Consider the following 12054-nt stretch of genomic DNA (forward strand, 5'->3'; position numbering starts at 1 on the left):
ACGCGGCGGACCGCCATTGAAAAGTCTCGTGTACTCACGAAAAGGTAACGTCTTACGTTCCCTAAAAGAAGAATGTCACGCCGATGACGTCAAACAAAAGAGGGATCGACCGTACGAGCCCTCGCAGCCGACCAATGGCACGTTCGTTCCCTCGATGAAACCAGCTGACTGTTGCGTTGCGTCACCCCTGAAAGCCTCGAAGTTTCAGGCTTGAACGAACACACGCGTGACTATACTTAAGCGCGCGTGTTTCGATGGAACGTGAGAGACTGCACGATGTTTTTCAGCCGATGGCATAGCCGAACGATTCTCTTACCAATCACATACGAGTTTTACAGATGCAATTAATATCACGTGCTTGTAAAATTGAATAAAATCCAAAGTTTGTACGTTTCGAGGGTTGAAACAAATACGTAATTTGAGACTTTTGTGTGTATACTAGCAGCCTTTTAGCTTACAATTCATTCCGTTTCATCGACAAGAACGCGTGTTAATCTTTAACGAAGGATAATTTTTAATAGGATAATTATCTCCGAGCTCGCTATTGATCTTCTTATTTTCATTTCTTGTCTTAGATTGGAGTCCCCGAATGTATATGCCATGCTCTCAAAATATACCGAGGCCCCTATAACGTTCTATTTTAAAAGACGTTGATGTTCGAACTCTCCCTTTCTTACCGCCCAAATGAATTTATAGCGCGTCTCACCTTTATATTCGTATAAGAAAAATAGGCACGAGATCCTAAAACCGTCATTAGCAAGCTTTATTCGTATTCCCATAAACTATCATATATTTCTGAGGATTAATTGGAATTTTCGAAAGTCAATGTTACAGACACGCGTGATAGGAAATTTAGATATGGAGTCGCGATTTCGGAATTCGACGGTAGAATTGTTCACGACCATTGGCTTTCGCGTTGTTTGCCAACATTGCGCAACTGTATCTCACTAGACCTGGTTCCGTTTATGCGGAAGCTTCTTTTGGCGCGCAATTATTCGAGTAGCGACTTTTTCTCGCTGAAACAGAGGTTCGAGGGATCAAGAAAACCGGTTTGAATGAAAGGAAACGTTTAAAGAACACGAATCTTCTATGAAAAGATATTCTAGTTAAGAATGAACATTTTAAAAGCATCCTCGCGAGTCTCTTCCGGAATAGCGAAACATTATCTAGAATGGCTTGTTTTGGTACTTTGTGTCTTCTTGCGAGAAATTTTATCGAACGGGAAAATGAAAATCAACTAGCAAAAATCTCAGGAATTTTTTGAATTCAATGATAAGATACGTTGATACGAAATATCGATAAGAATAAGAATTATGTACATAAAAATTGTGTCGATTCTTAGTATCGGTAAACTGTGTGAAGCAACTCAAGTAGGTGAACAATATTCGTTTGTAACAAAGCAAAGATTCGTTACTTAGCGGTTTTCTACTATGAGTTTACTTCGATTAATTACTTCGTGTGTCTGAAAACGATATCGTAAATGTTGAAGTGGTCACCACTTCTAAGAAAACTCTACATCTGGTCTTTTTCGTTCTCTCAAGTACCGAAGCCATCGACAGCGTGTAGACAATAGACTGGGACGAAGGCAGGCCATAGACAGTAGACAGGCGACGATGGCTTTGGGGTTTTCAGTTATAGAGTAAAACTGCTAGCGTGCGGATTTTTTCCTCTGTTCATACATCTAATAACCTCAACAGTAAATGATAAATATTTCTAAACGAAATATACTGTTCTTTTACACGTCATTTATTCCAGACAAAAATGAGATAATAATATCTTATTTTTATTTTATTTACTTATTTTACTTTTATTTATCTTAAGGGAGACCATTTACACTTTTATTATATGACAATATTTCACAAACGTTACTGGTCTTTCTAAAGAACATTAGAAAAGACCAACGATTTTATATTTATGGAACATGATGTTTTTATACGTTTTATAAAAAAGGGATGTTTATAACGCAAAGACGGAGCCTCCGATGAACTAAAAACTCTCATTCACGCCGTTTCTTCGGTAGAAAAGCTTTATCGATCTTAGAATAATCGTCCGACGAAATTCACACGCGCTTTTGATGCTTTGTACTAGTCTGCTCAAAAGCCAAACCGCGCTTCGAATTTCGTCATACAGCGACGCGGAATAATTATCAATTTTCTCTTATTTTATTTTTGTATTGGACAGTGAAAAACACAGGATCGGCATACAAATAAAAGAACTTTGGAAAGAATGCGATAACGCTAAGGAAATACAGTATCATTCGTGCACACGACACCTGTCAACGAAAATTCAAGAAAGCTGATTTTAAAGCGTCGATTCAAAAATATTTTCCATTTTCGTCAGAGGGAATCTTCTGTTCGATGTAATAATTAATAACGAGTTTCTATCGAGTCTACGCCGAGAAACTTGCTTATAATCGTGACCTGGAGGAACTTCCTCTGCTTGCACGATTCATCGCAAACAATTTTCAACGCTCTGCACCGCCTACTTCTTCGCAGTCAACATCATCGATCGACCATCGAATACACGTCGTCGTTCAGGAACGATTCTGTCACTATCGTCCCTATCGACTCATATGTTTGTGCTTCGCCAAACACACCTGGAAAGAATATGCACTACGCCACGTGGAAGCCTCCATGTGGCATATAAAAGCACAAGATAATGGACAAGAAACGATGGAGAATGCTCGATCGATCGAATGACAACGAGGCTTTTACCTTCGTAGGAGGACCATTTGTTCCTTTTACGTTTTATCAACTTTATCAGCTTTCCGATCGGTCGAACATGTTAGAACTAACGACGATGTAACGCGGTTCAATTGTACAGTTTACACATATAAAATATTATAAAACGTATATTTCTTACATAAATATTATATTTTAGAAAGCTTGCTTTACGAACGTTGCACGTTGTCTGCATCCACCTGAACCTGCAATAAACGCAAATATATAGAAATATAATTCTGTGAAATAGTAATTGAACGAGAAATACCTTGACTAGAACTTTTCGTGACGTCGCTCTTATTCTTCTGTATGTAGACAAAACTCTAATTATAGAGGGTTAGAATAAATATCGGAACATTCAACATATCGTGCATTCGAGTGCGGATATAACGAACGGAAGTGGCGCATCGCTTGTCCGCTAGAAACACAGTCTCCAGAAGATAAACGCAAGTTGCAGCTCGAGTCGCTTGAATACGCAATGGAAGAGCAGAATGAAATACTCTATTTGTTGTCAGCTATATGATATCGGTATAATGAAACATAAATTGACTGGAAGATTAAACGAAGTGAATTGCGTCGTTGTTGTTGCAAAGCTATATTGCGTTACCGCGAAGCAAAAGAACAAGCACGATGGACATAGACCGTGGGACAATTGTTGGATAGATCGAAGAGAATCAACGACTTTTATTAGATAGAGCGCAATGCTCAGTACCATGCAATAATATTACTGAATGAAGCAGTGAACGATCGAGTACTATTGGTTAATGAAAATGGTAGATCGATCGAAGGTACTCGAGTACGTTTTTGCACTCGACTTTTTATTACAAATATCTTGGAAACGCTGCACGTGTTATCGTATTTGTGCAATCTCGATGCTAGAAAGTTCATAATATAGAGAATAGAAATTGAAATTGGTTTAATCGACGTATCGCTGTGTCGATAGCATTGTTCTGCTCGTTTCTCTATCGATTTTCGTCGAGGAAGGTTTTTCGATAAAACAGCCATGAAAAAACAATATTCAAGTTAAAATATCTCTAGACGGTGCAACTTTTTAGCGAATAAGCTCGACAGCTTATCCGGGTTTTAAGCGACGTTTATCTACTCACAGAATGGTAAGCCGGTAATCATTTTACGACGCTGTTTCGCGACATATTTCATCCGTGTTAAACGATACACTAACAAAGAATATATTGGAAGATACGGAAGAAACGAGAATGAATGCAACGAGGGCCTTCAATTAAAAAGACGATTAAAAAGTAATCATTCTCGATGTTTCTGTTGCTTCGAAACGAGGATACGGAATAGTGATCTTGTTAATTTCACGGATTAACCGTAAACGATATAAGAAAAGAAAAAATGTTATATATAAATTATGCGATGAAATACCGAGTTAAGCTCGTCAGAGAATGACAATGATTCCATATTTTTTCGAAGAAGATAATGCACGTGTTGGACATTAAAGTCGATTATTTTTTAATGTATTTTGCAGTAACATTGTATCATATCAATGAAAAGGTCAAACCAGATGTTCGATGCCGTAAGGAAATTATTTTTCGAAGGAATAACGATTAATAGCAATTGGTAGACGTGGAAAAATTCATCGCAGACGTGGAAGACGCAAATTTGCAAATTTTCGCGTAACACGGTAACAGAAGCGTCTCAGATTCACGTGATGCAATCATCGAATTTGTGGGTGCGGAATCGAATGACTTTTTTGCCCTTGAGAGGACGAGCCTCCATCTCGCGCACGGCACATTCACCGATAATGTTGGGTATAACGGAGTGTGCGAACAAGGGGAAATTCACCCCTCTCTCGCTCCCCCCACTCTTTACATATCCCACCAAAGCGTCTTATGCAGCGTCGTATCGCACGCCACGGAACCCGCCGCTACAATTGACGCAAGAACCAGCTCCGTTTTCGTAAGAGTCTCGCTGTTGATTGCAGTTAATAAAAGGCGGAACTGATTCATGGAAGATTATGAAATTAATACGTCGGTTTGTTTGCACAAAGATATATTTTAATCCCGAAAAATGCCATATTCGATAAGGGAATTATCATCGTAGAGTATGATAATGCAGTTTTGGAAATTTACGATAATGATATAAACGACTAGACCAATGAAGCGATACTTTCGATGGCTTAAATCTTATCGGATATAAACATCGTTACAAATCATGCGAATTAACTAATCAAAGATACAGTGTCGATATTAATTTTTTATCGGTTCGTAGAATCTTTCGGAATGAAAAGAAAGGGTATTCCCGGAGGCGAAGAAAAATTTGCTTATTGCGGAAAGTAAGGAAAAATTCGATTATCGCCTCTGCATATTAAAAGACTTCTTAACTCGTCGTGTTGATTCGTAAATCTGTTTATAAAGGAACGCGAACATCGTATTCTACTTTGTACGTTGTTTTACATGCTTACAGCTACAGGCTGTGTTTTCCATTTAAACGAAGCATACGCGTGCAAACAATGAAAACGAATTATCGGCAACTGTTAAAACAGATCTGAAATCATACGATGAGCATTCTAAGCCGCCGCTTGCTACGATTTCCATATATATAACGATGTTAAAACTGACAACGTTCGACGATATTCGACAACATTCTCAAAAGTATCGAGTGACATTAACCTCCGGTCGAAAGCAATTTTACGATCATTATAGGATTGCTTCACAAATACGAACATGCCGAGTGACTATAACGTATATGAACATACACAATCTGAATGATGAATGACGTAAAATTAGTATGGCACGGAATGCGGGTGCAAAAAGTTTCGTTAATCGGTAGCGAGGAATCCTGGTGCATCCGTCACTGGGTCGTCGGTCTTCTGGATGGCCTCTTTTCTCCCCACCACTAGTTCAGCATGTTCGTCCATGGAAGCGTAGGTACGCGCGTGGAACAGACGTGTTCGTACCAGTAGTCGCGATATAAAACTCGTGAGATACGCTGGTAAACGACAAATCGTACGTGGCTATCCGAACGAGAACGCAGTTACATCGACGCGCGTGTATGAACTCGTGCGTCTGGAATCCACCGGAACACGGATCGTGTATAACATAGAAGAGAGAACCGGATTCGTGGCAATTCCTCGAAACGTGTCGTGAGCTCTTGTTCCATCGTGCTTTCTCGCCGGGCCGTGCTTCGAAAACGCGTTAAACACGAAGCTTCTAGAGGGCCGCAGCTCGGGGTGCAACAGCGAAGGGAGGGCAATGAAAACGTCGACGTTATCCTCCAGTGACATGATCAAACAGGAGGTGAGCCAAGGCGAGCATCGTACGCGAAGAAGAATGGCTCGTGTAACGGAAGACGAGGCCGGTTTTCGTGTCGATCGATGGAATTCCTTTAACGTGTATGTTTCTCCTCGTCGCGGCTCGTTTTATGTAAAACATGGATAAAGAAGAAAGAATTGTGTAGAAGAACGCATTTCCGTTTCTTTTTGAAGTCGCTTTATCGTACGTGACTTGTCATCGCTCGTTTCGAAGCTTGTTCCGTAGGAACTACGAATAGGAGTGCCGAGGTTGTACGAGCTGATTCGCGCGTAAAGGTTAACAGAGATCGGGAGCGTGTTCGACGAACGAGTGAGGAATCCACGAACGGTAGGACGCGACGCGTGACCGCCGCTACGGCGGTTAATTAATTAATCGATTAATGAGCAAACGCGTTGAATTACGTAAAACGCACGACGCACGATTATGGGCAGTGTGGCTGATAAAAAAGGAATATGCGTGTTCGATTGTATCGACTGATAAGTAATTGCACGAGTCATATCCGCGAAACTACGAGACGTCCACTCGATCGACAATGCCGACTGTCACATAGCACAGTGCGAAAACGAGTTTGCCGAGAAGTTTACCGCCGCTGGCTATTACCAAATACCGTTTCCATAGAGCGCTTCAGGAGCGTGACAATTCGGTGCCCCTGTTGTTATCGATTATAATGATCGTTGACGGGGGAGAAAAAGGGAAAGTAACATGCTCGATGATACCTGTGAGTGCAGCGTGTATATTTAGGATCGATAAACGCACGCGATTCTCGATACCTGTGCCACGTATCGTGTCGGACGATAAGCCTTTAAATAATTTATGACCGAAAGAGACGATAAGCAGCTTCGAACTTCGTCCAAATCCACTTTACTTCTTTCTCTTGAGTCCGATGATTTTACGCGGTAAATTCGCTGGAAATTCGCTGATGCTCTTCGCCACCCACGATTATTTATTCAGATAATAGAAGCTCGTGTTCAAGTAGGTAGGATTCAATGGGCTGAAGTTTATTTAATCGAGCACTAACTAAAATTTCGTATAATTTCTGAAACCATTGACCACGAGTCTGCGACTAATCTGACCGATTATAATTATCGCGAGAGGGGCGGCAGTATCTCTTAAAATTTTGGAGTAATTGAAAATAATTTTAAAGAAACGTTTAGTATCTGTTCTTTGCATCGAGTGGCAGTGAAATACTCGACACATTTGTTTATTCTACGTACATATGCACACAGATATATAATAGTGAAATGTTATCTCACCATTGCTATACTAAATCACTTTCTGAAACGAACTACTGACATTATACAATGTGTTCAGCGAAACGATGTGCACGATTTTCGAAACACTTGCGATAACGTAATAAAAAAATATTTCGAACAAAGGTTCGTCCGTTTCGAAAATTTCAGCTACGAACTGCAATACTTAAAATCGTCAAGAAGTACTTTTTTCTCTTAAATGTTAACGTCACCTTGATTTTATCGAATGGCACGGTGCTTTCTCGATTTCGTAGTATCGTAGCCGCTGTCAAGACGAATTCAACGACCTACAATACTATGAACTTCAAAAGACCTTGAGCTCAGAAATCCTGAATTCATCATTTACGATGGGAAGATTAACGTGTGAAATTTGGTTTAATAGGGCGTTATTAGATCGGACGTCTATAATAACATTCGTGACGTTAACCAATTGCAACAGAAAAAATTAGCAAAGTGCGATGTTGGTGCGACTACGTCTCAATGGGTGTCGTTTCTTAATGCTTCAATTTACGATCGTGCTATATCATTTCCACTCAATGAGAAATATTCTCGCAAGTGGACACTTGGATATTCCGTTGGGAGTGACTATCCGACTATCTGATGTAATAGCCAACTCGGATAGTCGCTTTCAACGCAATGTCCGAGTGTCCACTTGCGAGAAATACTATCTAATACTCGACACTAGAGAACGCCCGCTCCTCGAAATCGGTTCCGACAACTATCAGCATCAACTGTCACTCGACGAAACAAAATCTTGGTCCGTTAACGTTGTTTCGCCTTTATCGTTGTTTCGTAAATCGAGCTGAAACCCAGAGTCGATGGATATATCTAAGTTTAGACAAATAAGCGACAAATAGGAAAGAGTTTCCGAGAAGTAGCGACTGCAACGAACTTGACATCTTAGGTGAAAGACTGTTCGATAATCGAAACTCTTGACCGTGCAACGTGTTGCATCGATGCACGTGTAACGGTTCCGGTTTTGTTCGGTTACCAAGCGCCGGCTTCGCGAAAGAACAAATCGCAAGAGACGACGCCTCCGGAGAGGCATGTCCAGGCGTAACACACAGGCGTGTAACATGTTCTCACGAAAGAGGTCGTCGCGCTTTGGATAGATGTTTTCGTCCGGCACGGCGGCCTTGACACTTCGGCTATGCGACGAACGATACAGGACAGAAATAGCCGGTATACGAATGGAGTCGATCCGCAACGGGAGATGAAACGTAAAATCCGTTTTTGGTATATACGTCAGGCGAGTTTCGTGACAAATTTCGAGACGTCGTTCGTCGCGTCCTCTTATTTTTCGTAGGCACGACGAAAAGATAATCCGCATGGATGCATAAACGAAGAATCGATCAGATTCCGATAACGAGACTGTTAATGCTGTTTTTTCCGAAGAAGTCAGCTTCGATGTCTCGATACGCATGCATTTGCATACGGAAGTATTGCGTAAACATAGCTGCGTAACAAGTATATGGCTCGGTACATCTCGGTACGGTTGTACCACGTGCATTTATACGAATCACTGTGCGTTGGCCTTTGGACATTCTTCCTGTAGCGTGCATGTGGCCTGTGCATATTACATGTACTATACCATTCATTCATAAACGGTCTTATTGGCTGGCAGGAGGGTGTGTCAGTGACGTCACTGCCAGATCAATGCCATACACGCGGAAAAAGGAAGAGGGAAACGGCGCGCCGTAGGAAATTGGCGGGAATTTCGAACGTGCGAGTGCGCAACAAAATAGGAACTATATATATTTATATCGCAATTGGGCCAAGTTGTGCGAAAACCTACCAATCCTCGAAATGACAAAGAATTAATCACGCGCAGTACGGGTTCTATAATTTCGAGATCTTTATTTTGGAAAAAATTACCAATTCATAGAACGACTGTTACATTACGCAATTATTAAAACTATCGTGCCATAGTTCCATTTTAGATTTATAATTATTTTACGGAAAGCTTGCAAATCACATGTTAATTACGCGCCATCGTACTATTAAATAAACCGTTAAAAAACAATGTAAAACAGCGACAAAGAAATAAAGATCACCGAGGGGATTGATATCTTTCTACATAACATAGTCTAATTGAAATTTACATACTTGATATACGTTTTGGAGTTGAACTATTAATTTTCGAGTACATTTATCAAGTAGATACGTACATGGGCTACTTGTGTGATAAACTAGTGATTTATTGCTCTTCTAATCATGTCCGATAAATATGCGAAATTTCGTGATGCCGTATCTCTCACGAATTAATGATTTGAATTGTATCATTGCTCGCATGATTAGATGAAAGGTATACGCGATTATATCGCGCCGTAGCGAACATAATAAATTTTCCGTGAAATAACAGTCGCAGAGAATCGATTTATAGAATATGCAATAAATAATAAAATGTAGACTAATTCTTGCCCGTGTTTTACTATCTTTGCAGAGTCGAGAAGAAAAAAATATCTTCAAATTTGTAATACCTACTTGCTCGTCATAACGTACAGATCGTTGATACTTGATATTCATGTTGATATTCATTTTTTGTTAACCTTCCTTAGATTTTCGATTTATAAGTAACATGTTCCTTCTTGTTACGTAAAGTGAGTACTCGAGTGTTCTGTGACGTAACAGCGTTCAATATCACTAAGATCGTCAGAATTTAACTACCTGTTAGATTCGACACCGTATTAGAATAAATTGCGCAAGCAAGTTTCGTACTTTTTTTTTAGATAGTAGTATAGTATAACTTACGTAATATGATTTTCGCTCTAATCATATCTTTGATTCTATATGATTGATTTGCGACAACATAGCACTTATTATATTTCGCATTCATCGAAAATACTAAAATTCAATATTCCTCTTCTACAATTCACGATCATAAAATTTTCCATAACGATAACGTGACCATCGTTCCAGTTATTTAAAACTCATTTTCTTTACACTCGTATCGATATCGCTGTGTATTTCAATATTTTTTCTTGCTCCTGCTAACTACCTCGCAAAACATGTCGTAAGATAGCAATTCACACTGGCCTAAGAACTGTTACATTGCACTTGAACTCGACGCGATCGCACGCTAATGTATTTCTATGATCTCAAATGAATAAGCAACGATCGTGAATAGAAATCGTTGTCTCAAAACGTATTAGGAACATCAATTCTAGAATAATTTCAGCAAATATTGAATTTCATACTTGAATGTCAGCTGTAGTAATACACTTCGATAATTACAGACGTATTTCTTTCTAAATATTTGATTAAATTAATGCCGAACAATCGGCAAATGTTGAAACACGATAAAATATTGATAAAATCTTACAAGCTCGTATAAATAATCATATTTCTTATCGGTATATTATAATACGATGATACGATTACGATGTATGACGTATTAGCTAAACGTTTAATACTTTCACTGACTCAATGACGCCTTGTACATCTGCTAACTAAAGTGTTCATATCTACTCCATTTTCGATCGATCGTTCATGAACCATTTATGAAGCAGCGTATCATTTAATATTGGATTATATATTATATATATAATTCACCAAAGCTCCGTATGCGTGTGTATGTACATATGTATGTGCATGTATGAGAAAGAGAGAGAGAGTGCACCTGCGGTGGATCAAGCGACGAATCACGTGGAAAGGCGCTTTAACGACGCCGACGTTCATCCACATTGACGTAAAATCGTCAAGGCCGATCGGAATAAGAAGAGTATGTAGTACTTACATCTATGCGATCTCGCTCGAGATCTCTCACGTGCGAGCTGTTTACAACGCGATTATCGAGCGTAAAATCTCTGTCAACGTGTCGTGACCCAACTATTGTAGTTCGTTGCATTTTTCCTTTCATCCGCTTTTTTCTACCGTAATTGATGAAAATCGATGACAGGTTAAGATCAGGTTGAACGGAATCGAATTTGGAGGTGTATAGTTTTAGCGAACATTTGGCACGTTCAGGATTTTAGATAGAACCCTTGCAACGAACGAGCATCTTTGATACGTGGCAGTTAGTACCGAGCTAGATTTTGTAACAGCAATTTGTACGACGATATCTCAACAGTTTTTGCTTGTTGGCTCTTCGTATATCGTAGGTTATCAATCGTAACATAATGAACGTTGATTGGTCAATTAATTAAAGAATTACTTGCTCAAATAACTTTATCTGCTGATATTAGATGCTTGAAAAATGTCGTGTTATGCAAGTCGAATGTTTATTTCCCTGTTTCTTCGCGGAAGAAATAAAATATAAATTACGTTGTTTAAAATAGATTATCATTTATCCGACTGACGTTTTCTGTTGAAAAAGATATTCAACAGATCGCGTTAATGAAAAGTTCAACATATTTTCGTCGGGAATATTAAATGACCGGTATACGTATTAAATGAATTTCAATCGTGTGATAAAATTCGAAATTACATAAATAAATTACAATTTCCGTGACAATTTCTACAAAAAACAGGGAAGTAGTAGAGATAAATTTTCAGGCTTTGGCACCGTCCAACGGACTATATTAACTATACGCTTATCTATTTCAAGAATTTGACTATTCTATATAGTGATTTAGTTCAGATATAGCGATTAGTATATGATTTAAAACTTCAAAATCTTGTCTCCGAACTGAAGAACAAAAATATTTGAATAAATTTAAGGTACGAGTTAAAAATTATAGCTAAAGATATCGTAATAAATTATTATAATGAGTTGATATTACTATTATTATTATTAGGATATATATTATCCTAACGCTTATGACAAACTAACCGTAATATCTGGAAGCGAAAAAACTTTCATATAAAAAG

General features: G+C 39.0%; 1 protein-coding gene across 4 annotated transcripts in view; it reads left to right on the forward strand.

Moving 5' to 3' along the window:
* The window catches only part of Hex-A (Hexokinase A), a 34908-nt gene that overhangs the window by 16891 nt on the left and 5963 nt on the right, over positions 1 to 12054 (forward strand). The window contains exon 1 of one of the 4 annotated variants that reach the window (XM_033335429.2): positions 5619 to 6075. The exons of 2 other annotated variants lie outside the window; for them this stretch is intronic. Coding sequence is in view for 1 of the 2 variants with exons in the window: in XM_033335426.2 (XP_033191317.1) it covers positions 5936 to 5980 (45 nt within the window). In the remaining variant the exon portion in view is untranslated. Of the gene's footprint in view, positions 1 to 5618; positions 6076 to 12054 lie in introns of those variants that run through there. One more of the 4 variants, XM_033335426.2, reaches the window with a different exon arrangement.

The sequence above is a fragment of the Bombus vancouverensis genome, chromosome 15 (assembly GCF_051014615.1).
Source record: "Bombus vancouverensis nearcticus chromosome 15, iyBomVanc1_principal, whole genome shotgun sequence".
Lineage (NCBI taxonomy): Eukaryota > Metazoa > Arthropoda > Insecta > Hymenoptera > Apidae > Bombus > Bombus vancouverensis.